Raw genomic sequence first — 22,887 nt, forward strand, 5'->3', positions numbered from 1 at the left:
ATCACCTGGGAATCTGGTTAAAATGCAGATTCTGATTCAGTGGTCGCAGTGGAGCCTGAGAATCTGCAGTTCTAACACGCTCCAGGCCATGTTGATGTCACTGGTCTAAGGACCACAGTTTGGGAAGCAAGAAAATGAGAATATTGACCAGAGAAATGAAAAACCATGAATAAGCCACATGACTTAAAGTTCATTTTAGGTTTCCTTATTCACCTAGTTGTAAAAAATACTGACTGTGTGGGAAAAAACTAATTTGGTAATAAATGAATCTTGAACTGATTCTATTAATTTTTTCCTGTTAATAGAATTCTTCTATGGAGTCAAATAGATTCAGTTCACAGAAAAAAAAAAGAATTGTTTGCTAGTATTTAATTACAAAACTTCTATTTGCAAAAGTAGTTATATTCGCCTATCAATCCAGACCAATTAAACACAGAATCAATTTGCTTCACTCTGTCTCTTTTGGCCATTTACCAGAATGCTTCAAATCAGGAAGAAACAAAAGCACAAGTTTTAAAATTCTAGGAATTAATGCACCATCTAGTAACAACTAAGTCATTATGGAGGGAGATTAATAACTATGTAACTTCATAATTATTGGCTGATTCATCTCCAGAAGTTACTGTAACATATCATTTCAAGCACATTCTAACCTAGCATAAAGATAACAAGAAATTAAAGACCAAATGGTCAGCTGATTGGGTTGATAATTTAGAAATTCTAATATTTATACCAAAAAAACTTCATGTAAAATTATTATGTAAATAATGTTGTGTTAGACTGCCATTCACACATGAGCTGTAAAACTTATGTTTCTTGGTTTTCATGGTTAGGAGGTCACTGAATTTCCTCCCTTAAGGACATGTATTAAATGCAAATTAGTAATCCATACTTCCTATGCTGCACCTCAACCTCCTATTTCTCCCAAAACACAAATAGATAAAAACCTATTTATGGTGCTCTTCCTGTGTGTATGGCACTGTGCTAGCTTCCTATTCTCATTTCCAAAGAGGAAACTAAACTTCAGATTCTGTTCAAATTATCCCCAATAAAATGGCTGAATCACAGCAAGGAACAGGGTAGGGTTATGATAACAGAAACATCCTTAAAACTTTCTCAAGTGATGTTTTAATATCTACATTTAAATTTTTCTTTGCCTAATTGTTCTGAGCTTAGCAGAGGATTTTCAAGTAACCCAGGTCATCTGTTAGGATAAAATCCTCTACTCTGTCCTTAAAGCACAGCCACATCTCTTCAGGCAGCAAAACCGTACCTTATTTTCCACAGGGTCATGATCTAGGGCAAAAACCATTCCTATCTGCTGGCTGAGCAGGGTTCCATAATCTGTTCCGTCAAAATGCATGTGTCGAATATCTTGAGAATTGGCAAACAGCAAAAACGGTGGTGGTCCTAATAACCAAATTTAAATATGGTTGCATTTAAAATATGCCTTGGAACCCAAAAGGCACTTCTGACCCTTCCCGTTCATTGTACCCTCTTCCTTAATTTCTGCAGTACTTGTTTCTTAATTTCCCACCAGTACGGTGTAGGTTAAGAGAGGCAAGAAGACTTCCTTTTCCATGAGGTGATATACGGCCAGAATTTCATCGCTGGTTTCCTCCCTGTCTAGGTGCCTGCTTTTAAAATGCAAATTACTTATAGAAAGAGACAGTATTAAGTAACAAACATCTTAACTAAATGATGTAAGTCTTATGCTGTGTAATCTCCTTGATTCACACATATTGAAACATTAATATTAGCAGACTGTATTAATTCATGTCCAAAAAATACCCTTCTCTGGTCTGGACAGTTTTAAAATGGAGGTATGATTATGTGAGTTAATAACTAGACCCCTGATAATTTTCAGAGCTCAGATTATGCTATATTAACTAAGGCCCTGAGAAGTTAAGAGTACTGGGGTCTAAGGCAAGCTCTGTAGGCTCATCATTATGTTATCCCAGATTACAGGCATAATGAACCTCAGGAGAGATTAAATCAATTTGGCATAAATCTAGGATTTCCAAGGCTGTTGAAGGACATGAGATGTAATATCAGAAGATGAAAAAATAGTTGAAGCATACAACTTCATATTAAATTTTGTCATGAAAAGGACAGAACTTGTCAAAGTATTATGATTATTACATTCACCAGAGAGATAAAAATCAAATCAATCAACAAATATTTATTAAATGCCCCTTAACTATAAAGTGTTTTAAGACTATTCTGGTTATGACTTTCACATATACTGGAATGCCATACCTGATGTTATAGTAAATCTTTGCTTAACGCTAATTAACTTCAAAATGTTCCTCAAACACAGAATTATTATTTATATAATATTAATTTGTTATTTATATTTATAATGTGATTTGTTTTCCATTTCCAAAAATTAAAAAATCAGACTTTCTATGCAGAAGCCAAGAGCAATTTAACACTTTCTAAATAAAATGTTGTTTTTCACATAATCTTTTTTGCAGAGACACACTTTCAAATGTTCACAGCACTAACCTGAGGCTGTACAGCTCTTTTTGTCCAGTTGTAGGTCATAGCCCGGAATGCAGCCACATTCCCAGGATACTGGGCTAAGAGGGATGCAGAGCTGGCTACATCCACCATTATCGGGAGATGAACAACCTACAAAAAACAATTCCTTGGTAATGATGCTATGGAATTAAAAAAATATCATGTTTTCTTCAAAATATTAAGGTGAACCAAATATACATTGCTTTTTAAAACCATTTCCACAATCATTCATACTGTCACAATCAAGCTTATTTTTCAGAGATTGGGAGGAAAATGTTACCATACTCTACTTCCCTATAACCTGACAGCTTCAGTGTTAATCCTTCACATCCCAATGACCCTTGTCTTCTTGTTCTATCACTGAATTTGTGAACAAGCACACTGGCAGCTGGCTGGAATAAAAAGTGCATTTTGCTGAGTTTGGCAGCTGGTCTAATTCTTCCTAGTGATTAACATATTTTTTTCTCTCTCACATTTTTGCTCTCTTGACTTCTTTTGCTCTTTTTATTTAAAAAAATGTCACACATAACTCTTTGCTAATTTTGAGTTATAGCCTTCACTCTATATGCTTAAGTCTCTATGAAGATAAAAGTAGGGAGGTATTCATAGGTGCAAGGAACAGGCTAAGCGCTCCACATCCACCACCTTGTTTAATGCTGGTCACAAATCCAGGAGGCAGGTATCATTAACCTCTGCAGATGAGGAAACTGAGACCAAAAGAGGGCAAGTAACTAGTCCAAAACTACACTGCTAGTAACTGGTAATGCTATCTCAGGGCTGTCTAGCTTCAAAGCTCTTGCTCATAACCACTACACTATGCTATCTAAAAACAAAACACAAAAATCTTATTTAAATCTATATGTTAATCCATTATGTAAATATCTTTCAATGTGTAATGTTGGAAAATCTATTCTCCTTTGTCAGTAGATGGATTTTTAGGTGTCAGTTAGAAAATGAATGTTTTCTTTTTTTTAACATCTTTATTGGGGTATAATTGCTTTACAATGGTGTGTTAGTTTCTGCTTTATAAGAAAGTGAATCAGTTATACATATACATATGTTCCCATATCTCTTCCCTCTTGCGTCTCCCTCCCTCCCACCCTCCCTATCCCACCCCTCCAGGCGGTCACAAAGCACCGAGCTGATCTCCCTGTGCTATGCGGCTGCTTCCCACTAGCTATCTACCTTACGTTTGGTAGTGTATATGTGTCCATGCCTCTCTCTCGCTTTGTCACAGCTCACTCATCCCCCTCCTCATATCCTCAAGTCCGTTCTCTAGTAGGTCTGTGTCTTTATTCCTGTCTTACCCCTAGGTTCTTCATGACATTTTTTTTTCTTAAATTCCATATATATGTGTTAGTATACGGTATTTGTCTTTCTCTTTCTGACTTACTTCACTCTGTATGACAGACTCTAGGTCTATCCACCTCATTACAAGTAGCTCAATTTCGTTTCCTTTTATGGCTGAGTAATATTCCATTGTATATATGTGCCACATCTTCTTTATCCATTCATCTGATGATGGGCACTTAGGTTGTTTCCATCTCCAGGCTATTGTAAATAGAGCTGCAATGAACATTTTGGTACTCAAACAAACGATAGGCAGATAAACTTACCACTACAGGTTTTCCCATCTGTCTCAAGCACTGAGCCTTCAGGACAGAAACATATGGGACCGTCTGATGTCAGAACACAATCATGACTGCATTCAGACACATTGCTTGGGCAGGAAATTAATTCTAATTAATGAAAAATAAGGTCAAGATTAGTGTTAAATCAGATTTGTGGAAATTTGGTAAATTCAGTTGCTAACAAAAAAAATGATATCCTGAAAAGAATAAATTAAATAAAGATTGAACATTTATGAATTGCTGTGGTAATAGAGATATAAAAATAAAGAAAAAGTTTCAATTCTAAAACAAATTAAAGGACTTCTAATTTTGGAAAGTGACTCTAGTTTCCTCAAAGTTTCTTCTCTGACAATTAATACTTTTTATGTTATTAGTCATCAAAATTCCAAAATATTTTAAATGGAACTTGGGCAAATGATTCTCAAGTTCATCTGGAAAACAAATTACATGTGTAAGAAAACTAAAAACATTGTGTAACTATGGTTAGGTGTAAGAAGAGAATGAGAGGCTCTAAACAAATATAAAATGTATCACAAAGATGCAATAATTAAAACAGTGGGTAATGAGTACAGGAATAGACCAAGAGGATAATATCAATAGAACCAGACAGAAAGTTCATTTTATTTTTTTGCAATTTGTAAAATTTATTTTGTCACAATTTCAAATGAAATTAACAGTTTTGCACTTAACTAACAAATTTACTTATCTACCAAACAGTTTCTCAATGGTTTGGTTTGTCAGGAACTTTGTAGATATCTGATAACTCATTTGCTTATGATTCTGGACAGCTATAGATAGAATTCAGATTGCCCCAGTCTAAATGTCAAGGTTTATATCAAGCACAACGTTTTACAGTTTCTTTAACTTTTTAAATTAAGAAATTATTTTCAAAGAACAAGGCTCCAGTTTACATCATTACCTTAAAAAAATGAAGATTTATTTCAATGGAAGACAGTTATTGTGAAAGCATTTTTTTCACTTGAAAGTTATTTTATGTAAACTTACGTGGATTTTTTTTGCATCAAAATATTCCCTGATAGTAATAAAGCAGGTATTATTATAAGTTTTTCAGAATATACCTTATAAATGAAATACAGTTATAGGAAAGATTGGAAAGCTCATTTTAGAAAAGACTCAAGTACACATAAGAATACAGTATGTGATAAAGGTATTTTAAATCATTGAGCATGTGTCATCCAGTAAATGGTAGAGAAATAAATGAGTAATGCTTTGAGGCAAAAGCTAAATCCCTACCATATACCACACATCAAAATAAGTTCCAAGTAAATCAAATATTAAAATGTAAAATATATACCATAGAAGTTCTAGCAGTTTTGACAATCAAGTGAGATTATGTGTGTCCTACTTGACACATAATGGACTCTAACATATTAACATCATGCACTTGAGTATATCTGCTCACAGATAAACCACATGATATTAGAAGAAGGGCAAATTCCATAAACAGTCACGAAGGTAGTGGGTAATTTCCAAGAACTTCATTACCATCCATCCATTTTTCTGTGCCTTGTTTCACAAGCACATATAACATCCAGACTAACATATTCTCCATCATCTGTGAAGCAGTACTAGACAATATACATGAGATTTTTTTTTTCTTTTTTGGCCGCACTGCGTGGCTTGTGGAATCTTAGTTCACTGACGAGGGATTGAAACCTGGCCCCTGGCAGTAAGAGTGCCAAGTCCTAACCACTAGACTCCAAGGAATTCCCACATGATTTTAAACATTCGTTTCTACTTAGCTATGTTGGTAGATTCAATAAGAAACCTATAAGAAGGTATCTGAGTATGTAATCCTAAATTTGAATTGAGAATATTCATATAAGCTCATAATGTATTTCTCTTTTCAAAAAGTGTTTTCCTAACTCTGATGCCCTAAAACACTCAAAACAATAACTGACTTTGAAGCAGGTTATGTTTTCTAAATACAATTTCTCATAAAAAGGAAGCAGTGGCCTTGAGAGATTGCTGATTCTAGGTCTAGAACATGGAATGTACAAGACAAGCCTGGAAAATATGTCCTACCAGGTAAGAGAAAACTATCAAAGACTACTGGGGTCTGGAACCCATTTGAAGATTCTCCCAGCAGCCAAAGAGGAGACAACTTGCTGATCGGTAAGAATAACAACTGCAATGGGTTGAAACATATAAAAAATGTTAAAAATCCAAGGGTTCATAATAATACTTACAAACAACAAATCTCCCAAAGTCATTGAAGTCACCATCACGCTGATGCCAAAACCAGACAGAGACATTACAGGCCAATATCTTTAATGAATATAGATGCAAAATGCTCAAGAAAATATTAGCAAGCCAGATGCAAAAGCACATAGAAAGGATCATACATCATGATCACGTTGGATTCATTCCAGGGTCACAAGGATGGTTCAACATATGCAAATCGATCGATATGATACACCACATCAACAAAAGGAAGGACAAAAACTACATGATCATCTCGATAGATGCAGAGAAAGCATTTGATAAAATTCAACATCCATTTATGATAAAAACTCTTTCCAAAGTGGGTACAGAAGGAATATATCTCAATATAATAAAAGCCATTTATGACAAACCCACAGCCAATATAATACTCAAAGGTGAAAAGCTGAAAGCCTTCCCATTAAAATCTGGAACAAGACAAGGATGCCTACCTTTCACCACTTCTATCTGACATAATATGGAATTAACAGATGCACACTACCATATATAAAATAAACAACAAGCACAGAGAGTTATATTCAATATCTCAATACCCAACAAACTACAATGGAAAAGAATTTTAAAAAAAGAATATAGATATATACATATATATGTGTATAATTGAATCACTTTGCTGTATACTTGAAACTAATGTGATATTACAAATCAACTATACTTCAATAAAAAATAAAATTAAAAAACCCCATTGGCCACCTTTGGAAGGTGTTAAAGAACCAACCCATTATCCTAAATATAAGTAAACAAGGAGAAAACAGTTCATCACTTATACAGCCTTAACTGTAAGAATTGTATCTTGAAGTCACCAAACAGTTAATGAGAGAACATTCTTTTTATAAAGGTATTACAATTCATGATTAAAAAGAAATATTAGAACTAGATATCATCATTCAAATCCCCTGATGAAATAATGAATCTAGGAAATGAGTGTTAATGGCCACTACAACCATTCCCTGAAAGATGACTGGGCTCTTTCTTGCTCCCAGCAGTCTTCGCAGCTGCTCTGGGTTGGGGGCAGTCCTACCCTAAGGCAGAAAAATGGTGGCCGAAAAGAAGACGAAAAAGTTGCTGGGCCTGATGAACTCTACGCTGCAACTCATTATAGAAAGTGGAAAGTAAGTGCTGCAGGTACAAGCAGATTCTGGAAATGTTCAGACAAGGCAAAGAGAAACTGGTCATCCTCACCAACAAATGCCCAGCCTTGTGGAAATCTGAAATAGAGTACTACACCCTGTTGGCCCAAACTGGTGGCCACCACTACAGTGGCAATAATATTGAACTGGGCACAGCATGTGGAAAATACTAGAGTATGTATGTCACTGGCAAAGCCCACTAGGGTCCTCGGGAAAAATAAGATGGAATCTAGGTGATAAGGTCTAACCTCTTCTTTGGGCTTAGTCTCGTTTCAGTTGCATGTAGGGGGCCGTGTGCAGAGGCCTTGCGTCTAACACATGGGATCAGAGTTCCCAGCGCAGAACTGCTGCACCTGTTACTGCAGCTCAGTGGGCTGTATGCAGAAGCACTGTGCTCGACACCTCGATTCAACAGGGCAGCGACAGCCGTGTGCAGAGACCCTGCACCCAGCACTGCGATCTGGAGCCTGAGCAGCGCGCTTGTGTGTGCCCAATGGGAACTCCGCCCCCTCCCAGCTGTGGAGAACCCTATAAAGCAGCCCTGCCCACGGCCTGTCAGGGGAGCGGGTACTATGGAGGTGAGCTCATATCTCTCCAATCTCTGGTCCAGTAATAAAGCTTTCCTTTGTTTCTGAACCAAACTCGGTCTCGTCCTATTGGCACTAGTGATGCCGGGCAGGAGGACCCTTGTGAGGACTGACTGGAAAGGGTCGGTAACATGCACACTGGCTAATATTGACCCAGGTGATTCTGACAGCATTAGAAGAATGCCAGAATGGACTGGTGAAAAGTAAATCGTGCATATTTTTTCTTCAGTAAAACTGTCCAGAATTTGTTTTTTTAAAAAAGAAGAAGACCTTTGGGGAACTTTAGAACGGATGACAGAGGGAGAAACAACCAGATGTTATGTGTCTCCTGATGGAAGTATAAGCATACCAATGAAGTATTATTGTCAAAATTTCAAAGCCTAATCTGATCAAGCCTGCAGATCTAACTACAAGTTTGAGAAGGACAGGGACATCTTAGAAGTGTGTTCAGTAAAATCCAGAGTGTGAGAAACTCTGCAGGAAACAAACAGTTTCTTCAGCAACTACTTGCAAGGGGAAAAAAAGAGGAGAGGGAATCTGTAGGATAAGAGAGAGAGGTATCAGCTAATATCAGCATAACACACGGAGCTTGTTTGGATACCTAGTCAAACAAATCAACTGTTGAAAACTTTTTAAGATAATTTGAAAACTGACTAGATATTTGATGTTATTAGGGAATTATTGTTAATTTTTCTAGTTGTGATAATGGTATCGTGGTTATACCTGAAAACTGACTGGGTATTAGATATTAGGGAATTCGAGCTAGTTTTTTAGATGTAATAGTGTATCATGATTATGTTTTTTACATGCTTACCTTTCAGAGATATATAATGAAATATAATGAAATACGGATAAATAAACAGTAAAGTATATAAATACATGCTTGTTGGAGGTTTTGATCTAACAGGTCTGGGATAGAGTCTGGTCATTCGCATTTTAAAAAACAAACCAAAATAAAACTCCAAGGTACTCCTGATGCATGCCGTTGATCGAGGACCACCAACCCAGATCACAGCCACCTTAGGAACATCAGTGCAAATGGAGGAAATAATGCAATAAATACTTGTTGTGACTTACGGTGACACCGTTTCCCATCAGGAAGCAGAACAAATCCTACAGGGCATGTGCAATAATAGGATCCAGGGATGTTTTCACACCCAAGAGTACAGCCATGATTCCAAAAGGCACACTCGTTGACATCTACACCATAACAACAGTAAAACAGTCAGATGGGTTTTTTGAAAATAAATTGTAGTATCACTAATAAGTCAGCAAAAAGTACGGTATCTCACACCTCGATCTGCTGTAACTGACCACGGCAAGACTGTTTTTGCTACTCTAACAAAGAGTGAAAGAAATGAGTTCAATTATCATGAAAGCCATGGCTTAAACTGTCACAGTTTATACTTTCAAATACAGATTTTCATATTAAAATTACTCCTGGGATAAAGTAGTACTATTTCCCCTGAAAAGGTATAGCCATTTAAGGCAAGGACCCTAGAAAGTTCTTGACAAGGGCAGGACATCCCCCTGCTTTGCTCTTCACTTTCTCAAGGCTGACAGGAGGCCCTCACCTGAATATGGGAGCATTCCCTAGCTTCCAGATCACTGTTCTATGCTATGGCTCTCGCCCACTGGTCCCATGTAAGCAGGGGACTGCAGTTAACAGGCAGATGCCAGGTTTACCTGAAGTCTCACCCCAACTTATTCCACTCAATGTACGTTGCAGCCATTGGATTCTTTTCATCGGTAACTCACTGGACGTCCCAGGAGAAAGGACATGGCATTTCTCCTTGGGTTAAGTACGTCGGGCCTGGAGTCTCACAATAGGATGAGCCCAAGATAACCAGACAAGGTGCAGTTTCTCAAGATTCCTACCAAACAGTTATGGGATGAGATGCGGGAGTCACATACCCTTTGAGGATCTTATGAGAGCTACGGAACTACTCCCCTAAAAAATCTGACAATACTGACATTTTGCACACCGTCAAACCCACAGAACTCCGTAGAGTCCACTCAGAGAATCCCTGCCTTATATCCATCCCTGAGTAGCCTCTGAAAGTACCTGATCTGGGAACACAAGATATAAAGGAGACCTGAAAATGTTACAAGGGCTTAAAATTGGGGAAAAAATAAAATTGCTTTTCTGGGGGAAAAAAGGAGGCAACTTGAAATTGGTTCCACATGGAGGTTCTGGATTGCCCACGGAAGACCAGCCACTGGCCCAGGTGAGCTGTGTTCGCTCACCACACGTTACCTTCACAGTTCTTTCCATCCTGGCTTAAAGCGTATCCCTCTGCACACATGCACACATGGGACTTGGGCTCTTGCCCACACATGCTGCTTCTGCAGTCACCTTTCCTCAGTTTGCAGAGTTTCTGATCTAAAAGAGAAGGCGGTTAATTTGGAGTGGATGTGTGTTTTGACAGGGGCAGTGCATGATCCCCTCACGGCTCCTAAGAATTCTAATCTTCCCGTGACATCAGCAGGGGTGTTGCCTCACAGAGGTGGCACTGCTCTAGGGTCGAACATTAGCCCAAATCACTCGGCATTCCGAAGCCCATTTATTTCTCTAGTTGTATCTCTCCTACAGTAGCTCTCGGGATAGGACGTACTAATTACCTGGAGATGTCGTTCCTTGGGTTACGAACACTAAGCACAACTTGATAGCTTTTTCTTTTTGACCTGCTTTTATCAAAAGTATTTATTTATTTAAAAAATAAATAAGGCAATAAACAGAAATGCTGAAAATGAAATATCTGTTTAAGAAGCAAAAAAGGCTGCAAAATGAAGAACATCTCTTCTTAAGTATAATATTTATAGGTCAGATCTATATATTTATGTTTTTAGGATCATTATGTATAGTAAAATCTGCTCAGTAGGTAGGTGCTTGGATGAAATTAGCCAAATAATACATTGAACAACAGATGGCCAACTTGGTACCTTTGCTTTTCAAAGCCAGAGTCAAGGGCTAAACTAGTAACACATATATCCCTGTTCGAATTTTGTTCCTTCTCAGTTTTGCCAATTTTAATAATGACTTTGTGAAATGCTCTGGAAATACAGAGGTAAGCTTGAATTTGAGGGCAGCTCTCAAGGTGCATGTAGTTATGGAGGCCAGAGCTCTGGCAATAGGTGACGGCAGGGGAAGAGGACCAGGGTCAGGCACCAGGAGACCTGGCATAGCTGAGATCAGTGAAAGCCTGTGAGTAAGGGGAGGAGCCCACTAAAAACACAGCCTTGCCGTGAAAGACACAAGAAACAAGCCAGCGAGAGCCTGAGCACAGTAGTGCACGAGGCTGAGACCGTCCCCCATGCAGGTCTGTTTCTCTGGTCTCTGTCTACTTAGAAAGGTGCCCCTCACTCTGACTCTACCCCTTTCCTTCTACTTCAAGTTACTAAACACTTTTCTTGACCGACAAAGCATCACACATTAGAAACGTATTCTTGCCCCCTTGAAAATGTTTCTAATGTACCTTGAGACCACCTGGAGGGCATGTCACCCTCTAGAGATTCTGATTTGATACATCAAGGGAAAGGCTCACTTTTACCGGATTCTGGAATGATTCTGACGCTGGAGTCGTTACACCACACTTTGAGAGGCACTGACCTAAAGTACTAATGGAATATCCCACTTTCACCTCAGTTATGTATGCCTCCTTTTAGCTAATCTGTGTTATTTCTTCAGTTATTTTAAACTTGTTTATTCAGATCTCTTGATAGAATTACATGCGCAATTATTTAATACTGTTGGAATATTATCAACTAAGTCAGTTAAGATTTACACTGAATAGTTTTTTTTATAATTAAAAATAATTTTTTTAAAGTTATTTATTTTTGGCTGCGTTGGATCTTCGTCGCTGTGCGCGGGCTCTCTCTAGTTGCGGTGAGCAGGGGTTACTCTTCCCCGCGGCGCGCGGGTCCCTCACTGCGGCGGCCCCTCCCGTTGCGGAGCACGGGTTCTAGGGGCACAGCTTCAGTAGTTGTGGCTCGTGGGCTCTAGAGCGCAGGCTCAGTAGTTGTGGTGCACTGGCCTAGCTGCTCCGTGGCATGTGGGATCTTCCCGGACCAGGGAACGAACCCGTATCCCCTGCATTGGCAGGAAGATTCCTATCCGCTCTGCCACCAGGGAAGCCCTACACTGAATAGTTTTTGGATATTGATTCCAAAAATTTTGTTTCTTGTCCATGGTTTTTAGGCCAATTATGCATGTTTAGTAACATTGTTTTTCTACATGCTTCACATGCTTCCTACATGCTTCCTACATGCTTCACATATCAAAATTTTAATTAAGAAAATTAAAAACAAAATGACCCCAATTTTTAAAGGACTAAAGTCAGAAACTCACAAATGTACTGGAGACAAAATGTACCTAATTCAAATTTCTAAAAAAGAACATGTGATTGTTTTAACTGTATTTTTTATAACGTTTACAAATTAACAACAACAAAAATCCAGAAAGGCCTGATTAATAGCACCTTTTAATAGCCTTTTAATAGCACCAAAGTGCTACTACTTTCTTGAGGTAACCAAAAAGTGAGAGATTATGCTTCCTGTAAATATCCCTTATAAAAATCTTTCCAAACCCAGTATGATAGACGACCACTGCATTAAGAATTGGGGAAACTGAGTTCTGCCTTTTACATAAAATCACCTTATCCCTTTGACTTCAGTTTCCGTGAAATAAAAGTGTTGAAGTAGATATTCTCTGAGATCCCTCACTTAAAAATATATGGTTCTATACAGAATCAAATGTTTGTTGTAAATTCCTCTAAATTTATACCTCTAAAGATTCTCAAACCTTAATACCTGCTTATGATATGTTAATGGAGATTCAAACTGACTTATGGAGAAAACAATTAGTGTCTAGGGTACAGGAGATTGCTCTGTTCTTCATCTAGATCCAATGTTATTTATCTTTTTTTGTACTTTTCTACAACCTCTTACCTGTTCTTCTGTGTGTTCTTATTATCAACATCATCATAATTCTATATATACATGTACATTAATCAGCAAGCTTTTGAGGATAAAGCATGCATCCCATTCACATTCATAGTCCCAATAGCACCTAACCTGGTGCCTTTTACAACACAGGGGTGCTACAAACATCTGGAATACATGCACAAAAACCTGTGATCATGAAACCTGCAACTTAACTCCTTTATTTGGTTTCTCCTTGAATTTCCAGTCAACCTCAGAGTTAGAACTCACACAGATGGTCAGTATTCTTTCCACTATCCCATACTGATGATGGCTTTAATGATACTTATTAACAACATACATTACTATTCAATGATGAACATAGGCAGGAAAGCAATCACTATTCGTCTCTGAATGGCTGTGCTGATGATGTGACCCCAATTCAGACACTAAACACTTAAAAGGTCATTTTAGGAAGAGGCAAAACATAGAGGATTGAGGGCTGTATTTTGTTTAATCTCCTTAATCTGCTGTTCTTTAGCTTCAAATGAGGCTGGAAGCTAGCACTCAGAATGCTGCTGCTGACCTCAGATAACCCCCCTCCCAGAGCCCAGCAGTGGAGCCTAATAACCTTTGAGATCAAATTAAAGCCCCTAAATCATGGAGTTGAATGTCCACCACCAACTGCGCCTTCAATAACTGCCCAACTCACAAGCTCTCAGGAGCTTTGCTATAGCCAAGCAAACGATAGATTTCACCCGGGCGCACTTCTGAAACAACACACGTGGGATTCCTGAGCCTGCTTCTTTCCGCTGACCACACCTTTCTCTCTACCTCAAATTCAGTGTCAGACTCACCTCATCAACAAAGCCTTTCTAGTCTCTTCCATTTGAACCCATTCACTTGAATCATTCTTTTAACTAAATATTTAGCGCCCCCAATAGTTAAAAATTTGAATAACATTTTATAAAGCATTTACGTTATCACATGTAATTTTTATAACAAGCCCTTGAGCTACGCAGAGTAATTGTTGTCTTCCATTTTACAGATTAGGAAATAGTATCTTAAGGATCACATATAGGTAATAAGGGGTAGGGGTGGGACTCCAGCTCAAGTCTTCAATGACAGACCTCACCTCTTTAAGGTATGTAATATGTGTGTTTGTGTATACGTATATACTTATGTATATATATAAAATATAATTATGGGTTTTTATAGAAATATATATATTTATATTATTCATATTATATATTAATATAGACCATTGTATACTGATACATAATAAAGTTAATATATTAACATATTAATATGTTATGCTATATACTTTATGTATAATAAAATATATAAATTATATATACAATATATTTTTCTATAAATGTCTATGATTTTTGTTTCATTTATTTATTGTCTTTTTCATTAGTGAGTTCCCTGAATAAATGACTCCCTCACCTTCCCCAAAAAACTTCCCAAACTGTGTAATATAGAAGTTTATTCTTCTTTGTTAATAGAAAGTAAGAAGGAAGAAACGAGAATGGTTATTCTGTGCTATTGGAATTCCTAATTATAGTTTAAAAAAAAAATCACTTAGCCAGAACTTAGCTACTTGGTATCCTTATCCATCTAAACCTAAGAATCAGAAAGTAAAGAAATAGAGACTTCCCTGGTGGTCCAGTGGTTAAGACTTCTCCTTCCAATGCAGGGGGTGTGGGTTTGATCCTGGTCAGGGAGCTAAGATCCCACATGCATCAGTGGCCAAAAAGACAACACATAAAACAGAAGCAATATTGTAACAAATTCGGTAAAGATTTTTAAAAATGGACCACTTAAAAAAAATGTTAAAAACAAAAAGAAAGTAAACAAATCAACAGCCTCTGAGCAGTTAAAAAATAAATGCCTTTTACTCTCAGATGCAACCCTCAGGCCCACTCAGTCTTTCCTTATTTCAGACCTATTTCTGAGGAGCTTGGCCAGTCCACAGCATGAAGATGCAAACACAAGGTGTGGAGGCCTCCGCTCCCATTGTTACCAACCCCATCTGCAGTGCATTCCCCCCTAGCAGGAGTGGCTACATGATTCTGATGTTCTTTCTTGCTGAGCCCAGACACAGCCTCAGCGCAGCATTCCAGACCACCAAGGGTTAGTTACTGGTCATCTTTCCCACAACTAGAAGCCTTATCTCAGGGCTCCTCCTGGAGAAAGACGGCATAATCTGAGTGTGAAAATGATAATAACTGCAATGAATAAAAACATTTCAAATATTTTTTACATCCTTGAATTTATAAAGATGCTTTTTTTAAAAGAAGGTCACCTCTGGAGGATACACTAACCCTTTATTCTGAAAACAGATAAATTAAGGGAAAGATTAAATCAAGCATTTAATTTACCTTTCCTATAAAAGATGCTCCTCAGGGAAATCATAGAGCTGATGTGGAAAAGTTATTCAACTAATAAGCAATGATAGAATTAGAATGTCATTACTTCAAACCTCTAACGAAAAAATGCCTCTAAGCAATGACAATTAATAACTTGTAAAGCCATTACACAAAAGGCTGATAGGAAACACTATAATGGACAGACCAGGCTGGCAACACCTGAACCACTGATGAATCTTGAACATCACAAAAAGAATGGAGACCCAGCCACTACATGCCCTCTGGCGTGGTCACTAGGAAGCATGCGGTACTACCCGCAGTACCACCTATAAAGTACTCTTGCAAAAAATCTGAATCTGATAAGGCTTCTAGGCTAAAACTACCAGTGTATAGGAAAAACAGAATCATGTTAAATGACACCACGGGGATAGAATCTGAAAAATCCAGAATGCGAGAAATTCTAAGGGACAAATGATCTGGGTTCCTCAACAAATGAATGGCAGGAAAAAGTCTCAAACTAAAGAGTCCAGAGCCAGGCATATGGAAACCAGCAAGAAGCAAGAGACAACAGCAAGAAAGATAGAAAATTGATAAAGAGCCATTCCAAGTATTTAAAAGGCACTTCCCATGGCAGCCATTTGGTGTCAGGGCAAACCTGCGTTAAAAACCCAGTTTTGGGCTTCCCTGGTGGCACAGTGGTTAAGAATCCGCCTGCCAATGCAGGGGACACGGGTTCGAGCCCTGGTCCGGGAAGATCCTACATGCCGTGGAGCAACTAAGCACATGCACCACAACTACTGAGCCTGAGCTCTAGAGCCTGCAAGCCACAACTACTGAGCCCACGTGCCACAACTACTGAAGCCTGCATGCCTAGAGCCCGTGCTCCACAACAAGAGAAGCCACCACAATGAGAAGCCTGCGCACCGCAACGAAGAGTAGCCCCCGCTCAACGCAACTAGAGAAAGCCCACGTGCAGCAACAGACCTAACGCAGCCAAAAATAATTAATTAATTAATTTTAAAAAAAACCCAGCTTTGCCTCAAATCAGTCCTATTCTTGCCCCAATGACGTGTATCTTTGTAAATGTGACCCTCATCATTGAGAAAATGTCAATAACTAGAAATATGTTAGGAAGTACAGAAATCCATAATTTGCTAAGATTTCTGTAATAAACAACAGAGCTTTGGGTGTTTGAACTGATAATTTAAACTAGATGAAAACAGAATATAAGTGTAGATGAGGATATGGAGAGATTGGAATCCTTGTGCACTGTTGGTGTAAATGTAAACTAGTACAGCCGCTGTGGAAAACAGTATAATGGGCCTTCAAAAAATTAAAAGTAAAATTACCGTATGATCCAACAATTCACTTCTGAGTATATGTTCAAAAGAATTAAAAGCAGCATCTCAAAAAGATATTTGCAGACCCATGTTTGTAGCAGCGTTATTCCCAATAGCTAAAACATGGAAGCAACCCAAGTGTTTATCAAAGGAGAAACAGATAAGCAAAATGTGATATACACATGCAGTGGGTTATTATTCAGCCTTAAAAAGAAAAGGAATTCTGACACATGCTACAAAACAGATGTATCTTGAGGACATTATGCTGAGTGAAATAAACCAGTCACAAAAAGAGGAATATTGTATGATTACACTTATATGAGGTCATTAGAGTAGTAGTCAAAATCACAGAGACAGAAAGGAGAATGGTGGTTGCCAGGGGCTGAGGACAGGCAGAAGTGGGGAGTTCTCATTTAATGGGTGTAGAGTTTCAGTTTTACAAGATGATAAGATTTATGGAGATTAATGGTGGTGATGGTTGCACAAGAACTGGGAATGTACTTAACGCCACCTAACTGTACACTTAAATATGGCTAAGATGATAAATTTTATGTCATGGGTACTTTACCACAATATTTACATTTTAAGAAAAACTTATGTGAAAATAATATTCATATATCCAGGATGATTCTTTTCTAGAAGTATCAAAAAAACCAAGGTTTTACAGTAGAAACCCCAGCAATGACGTAATCAAAGTGAATTAGAGTCCCACCTGGGCAGTTTTAGCTACACTAGTCACTTCCAGAAGCAGGTACATTTCTAGCTGTAGACAGTTCTCCTTCAGGAACTCTCAGAATTAAAGAAATTCAGCAACATTTTTCTGCATGAAATGAATGCGAAGTATTTTAAACAGTGTTGATGACAGATGTGCTTCATTTTCCAAAGAAGACGCTTTTGAAATTCTCTTATGAGCTTAAAACTGGAATCTACATTTTAAAGAATCACAGAAGAAAGCAAAATTGTTTGCACCTTTTACAAAAGAACATCTGCGAGCAGTAAAACTATAGTTGCAAATTCTCTAAATGTTGAGCTTGAAATAATGCCATTAACACTGTATACAAAGAAGTTCCCACACCGGCTCTGAGATTCATACACAGTCTGCCTTTTGTATCCATGAGTTGCACATCTGCATATTCAACCAACCGTGGATCAAAAATATTCTTTAAAACAATTCCAGAAAGTTTCAAAAAACAAAATTTGAATTTGCCTTGTGCCAGAGACTGTTTACATAGTATTTACAATTATTTACATAGTATTTATATTGTTTTAGGTATGATAAGTAATCTAGAGATGATTTAAAGTACAAGGAAGGACGTTAGGTAATATGCAAATACTACACTCTTTTATAAGGGACTAGTGCACCCTCGGATTTTGGTATTGGCCAGAGTCCGAACAAATCCCCGTGGTTACTGAGGGACAGCTCTAACAGTATAGGCGTCAGGGCAGCCAGGAGAACACTGTTGCCTAATAAGTTAAATCATGACAACAAAAATGTGAGATCAACTCTGTGTCTCTTTTCAGAGCGCCAGAGGAGGAGTATGTGCGCGCGTGTGTGTGTGTGTGTGTGTGTGTGTATGCTTGTGTGTGTGTGACTGAGAGAGACAAAGAGAGAGACGGAGAGAGAGAGAGATTGATTTTCTGAGTTCCTGAAGTGGAAAAAAATTTTAAAAGAGAAAAAAAATAAGGTTTGGGCCCCATAATCTGTGCAAACTGAAGCTTTTAACCACCAGCAGGCCATGGATAGACAAGAATAAGCCAAATGACAACTTATCCCAAAACAATTAAGGCAAACCTAATATAGGAAACTATAGACAATAGTGAGAGGGTAGCTGGGGAGGCAGCATGGCGTCAGTCTGCCTGAGTTCAAATCTCAGGTCTACCCCAGTGTGACCTTGAACAAGTGACTGTGACATCTCTGAACCTCAGCTTTGTAATCTATAAAATGGTACTAATAATCACACTTAATTTGTAGGGTTGTTGTGGAGATTAAATGAGATAATGTAGGAGAAGCCCAGACCAGATCATTCTGCACCCAGTCAACGGTCATGACTATAATTTCTAAGAGCAATACAACCTGTGCCATTTTTCTATTTCCTACGCAGCAGCCCATGTGACTCCCAAATCTATTACTTCTAGCCCAGACCTTTTCCCTGAAACCTAGACCACTTAATGAAAAGAAAGAAGAAAAAGACTGAAGCATAAAAGAGTCTAAAAGACTCTGAAAAAGACTCTCCTTAGAGTTAAGCTCCAAAGATCTGCTGCAGAGAAAACTGATTTAAAACACTTGGATTTATTCATAACTATACAAAAGGGAACAGGCTCGCTGAACACTGTCTGGCCAAGGGCAGGGGCTTACAACATGGAAGAAAGGCAACACGTCTTCAGATATTAAATATCTTTGGAACTTGTTCCTCGTGGTATTATTTAGCAGGGAGAGGGTACCAAAGGGTGTTTTTCTCAGTCTTTTTTTTTTTCCAACTATGGTTTATTAAATGTCCTCTAGGCACTGGGAGTACAATGGAGAGTTGTACTCTGTGTCCTCATAGGACAAAGGAAGTTGAGGAAGACACACGATTATGGCAAAACATGATAAGTGCCCTGTGACAGGGGAAATCTGCTATTTTCTGCAAATAGCTACTGAGGCTCTGAGGTCAGGGAAAGTGTTCCTGAAAGAAGTGATATTGGAGCTGTTTCTCAGAGGATGAAGAGTAAGCCACTGCCGAGAATTAGAAAGAGTGCTTCCAGGGAGTTCCCTGGTGGCCTTGTGGTTAGGATTCAGGGCTTTCACCGCCATGGCCCAGGTTCAATCCCTGGTCGAGGAACTGAGAGCCGCAAGCCGTGCAGCCAAAAAAAAAAAAAAAAAGAAAGAGCGTTCCAGAACATGCCGAAAGGCTGGGGTAGAGAGCAAGCGTGCCTCCCTGGAGGAAATCAAATCTTTGAGGATGGCTGCAGCCCAGACTTTAATGCAGAAAATGGTGAGAGTGGAAGCTGAGGAATGAACGGGGTACCCCGTGAACCAGTTAGATACAAAGACTGGGTTTTATTATTGGCAATTGAGAGTTGACAACTGATTTTAACCCAGGAACGACACGATTGGGTTCTTTGTTTTGAAGGGTTATACTCCCTGCAGCATGGCAAAGGGAGGTGGGGGACACGAATGAAGTGGACACCAGGGATGGAGAGCTCTGAGAGGGGCCCAAGTGGTTAGATGGTAGGTAGTAGAATTGTCAGGAGCTGGAGACTGATTTCATGGTGTTGGAACGAGAAAGAGGGAGGAAAGGGCAACTCCTAGATTTCTGCCTGTCGAGGTGGAGGTAGAATGCTACTCACCAAAGTAGGGACACTGGAGGGAGAGAAGCTGGGGAGAAGAGAGGGGAAAGTGAGTGGGTCAGTTATTTCCTTTGCTCCTGAAGCACTTGCAAGAAATCCAAGTAGAAATGCTCAGAAGGCAGGTGAACATGTGGGCCTTGAGAAGGAAACTTGTGCTGAGCCTGAATGTGTACATCCGACGTGGCCCCAGCAGGACCCTGATCCTGGAGGAAGCAGACTGCAAGAGAAGGCACCAGAGTGACCACTCTCAGGAAATAGGTCAGAATCATCAGAAAACCAGCCTGATGCTGAAACTGTGGCTCTACTACCTCGACTTGGGCTCATCAATCTGCATCGAACTCCTCTATAACCAGCCAATCCCAATGGACAAGCCGTGGACAAACAAGCACTTGTTTAAACTGACACATTACTCTTCCTGGTGGAGCTCTGTGGCTCTGCCTTTGTAAGCCCCACCCTTGCCCTTGGTCTTCATCAGGGCTGCTCCCTTTTGTATATTATGAATAAATCCCCAATGTTTGAAATCACTTTTTTCTGCAGCTTAGCTCTCACTGTGCCTCAGGTTACCGGCCCCCCTTCATTTGTTTATATCTCAAGAAAGAGGTCTGGACTAAAAATAATATATTCAGGAGTCAAACAGCCTACAGCGTAGGAAATAAAATAGAAAAATGCCACAGGTTATACGGCCCTTAGAGATTAACAGTGCACAGAACCGTCCGAGTGGTTCTGAGAAATCACTTGAGGAAAAATCAACCTGCTTAACTTTATTTAACCCAGTCTGTCTGAATCATCTGACCCTAAAATGTTTCTTCCTTCCAAATAACCCTTACAGAACTAGTGTTTGGAGAACGTTTTGATAAATGATAGTTTAGGCATTTTTCATGAGGTAAGTTTGTTGGTCCTCTTATTTGTATAAATACATATATTTTATAATAAAAATAATATCAACCAAGTTACATGATTTTTCTCAGCTATCTCCTCACTGAAGTAGTCTCACTACTAAATGCCTTGCAAACCAAGGTACTACTACTGTTCACTTTGCCAGAAGAGCTACAATTGTAAGCCTATTCTTCAGCAGGAATTAACCAGCCTCCAGAAAAGTACATCTTTTTTTTTTTTTTTGGCCTGATACGCGGGCCTCTCACCACTGTGGCCTCTCCCATCGCGGAGCACAGGCTCCAGACGCGCAGGCTCAGCGGCCATGGCTCACGGGCCCAGCCGCTCCGCGGCATGTGGGATCTTCCCGGACCGGGGCACGAACCCGCGTCCCCTGCACCGGCAGGCAGACTCTCAACCACTGCGCCACCAGGGAAGCCCAGAAGTACATCTTTAAATGTGAAGGCTATCAGGTACTTTGAGAATCTGATGGAAGTTAGGTACCATCTCCCTAGAGGGACAATTGCATATCTTCATCTAACATATACAATCAAGGGCTTCACAACCCTAAATCTCAGGTGAAGAATTTCTGCTGTACATGGCACTAAAACAATTTAAACCTATTTGATGATAGTCAAAGTAACAGTGCTCTTGAAATCAAAAGTCCTTTGCACTTGGACCTCCTATGAAGCCCATCCTTTGATCAATAACTAAAGCCAGTATCTCCAGTGCCAACTGCCTTCTAGATTCCAGGTTTGCCTGTAGCTCTGCCGCTGGCACCGTCTTTCCAATCAAATTCTATTATTTGCCACATTGTTCTATAGTGCATCATTGTAGATTTTCTCCTGAAATTCATGCTTTCAATATCCTATTTGAACTCCCCATCAAAGAGGCCAAGTAATAGTGAAGGACTCTGAAGAGCTTACCTGTTTATGGTAGAAAGAACACTAAACTGACAGACAGGAATTTTTTCCAGAATCCATCATTTACAAGGTGTGTAATCCTGGAAAAGTCACTCTATTTCTCTAGGCTTCATATTTTTCAATTATGAAATGAGTACAATAATTGAGGACCTTTCTGTCTCACAATGTTGCTGTGACAAACCAATATGACAATGCCCAAGAAAATACTTTGGAAATTATGAGGTTACATATAAATGTAAGAGATAGTGATGATGATATCTCTAACTACTGTGAATGAGACCAATAATTATTTATTCATAGTATTATAGTTGTTGGTTCTAATTTTATTGTGAGTCATCACCACTTGGACAATAAGTTGTATCTGACCTTGAGTCGAAATTTCCCATGTAAGGTAACTGGCAGTATATCAGAGGCACTGCCTTTATGTGTGGAATATGGTCACCATCTATTCTCTAGTCTTGCTACTTCGTTGTTGTTCTTTAATGCTGTGCTCAAGCCACAGTTGAATTGTTTACCACAACTCTTGCTTTTTAAATTCAAATAAGTGAGTTAAAAAAAATAACTTGCCTGAACAAATGCTTCATCTCTAAGAATTTGTCCTTGCAGTTTCTCATCTCTTGCATTGAAAGTATAGTCATTACACAAGTGAAATTATAGTTTCTATCTAAGTTTTTTAAAGAAATAGATTAAAAGCATTTGTACTATTAGTTACCTGCCTGAGGATATAAGAAATAACAATGTCAATTCCCCCTAGCTTCTAACCTCCCTTTGACAATCTCACGCCTGTTCTCTGTTCAGTCCCTTCAGCTCTCTTCAGGAGCTAAGTCGAGGGCAGGTGCAAACCCATTTATACGCTAATTGTGGGAGGGACTTAACAGTCCCTACCATGTCCCACATTATTACCAAATCCTAGTGGCATCCGACAGGTAGAAAGGAGAGAAAACAAACAATTCCATCTTTATTTTGGAAACTCACAAGGCTAGTTGCAGATGAAATTAAATATATTTTAAAGCC

The 22,887-nt window shown here is 38.9% G+C and overlaps 1 protein-coding gene and 1 pseudogene across 2 annotated transcripts in view; one reads left to right on the forward strand and one right to left on the reverse strand.

Annotated features, from left to right (window-relative positions):
* The window catches only part of EGF (epidermal growth factor), a 100,552-nt gene that overhangs the window by 41,118 nt on the left and 36,547 nt on the right, over window positions 1-22,887 (reverse strand). Inside the window, exons 8-12 of the mRNA XM_079920793.1 lie at window positions 10,373-10,498; window positions 9,193-9,315; window positions 4,140-4,262; window positions 2,509-2,634; window positions 1,274-1,410 (exon numbers count right to left, since the gene is read on the reverse strand). Coding sequence (XP_079776919.1) covers window positions 1,274-1,410; window positions 2,509-2,634; window positions 4,140-4,262; window positions 9,193-9,315; window positions 10,373-10,498 — 635 coding nt within the window. The remainder of the gene's footprint in view (window positions 1-1,273; window positions 1,411-2,508; window positions 2,635-4,139; window positions 4,263-9,192; window positions 9,316-10,372; window positions 10,499-22,887) is intronic.
* Window positions 7,434-8,548, forward strand: LOC307186044 (annotated as a pseudogene). The gene is made up of 3 exons: window positions 7,434-7,695; window positions 7,815-8,106; window positions 8,195-8,548. The product of its transcript is annotated as an uncharacterized misc_RNA (transcript).

Source organism: Stenella coeruleoalba (assembly GCF_951394435.1).
Source record: "Stenella coeruleoalba genome assembly, chromosome: 4".
Lineage (NCBI taxonomy): Eukaryota > Metazoa > Chordata > Mammalia > Artiodactyla > Delphinidae > Stenella > Stenella coeruleoalba.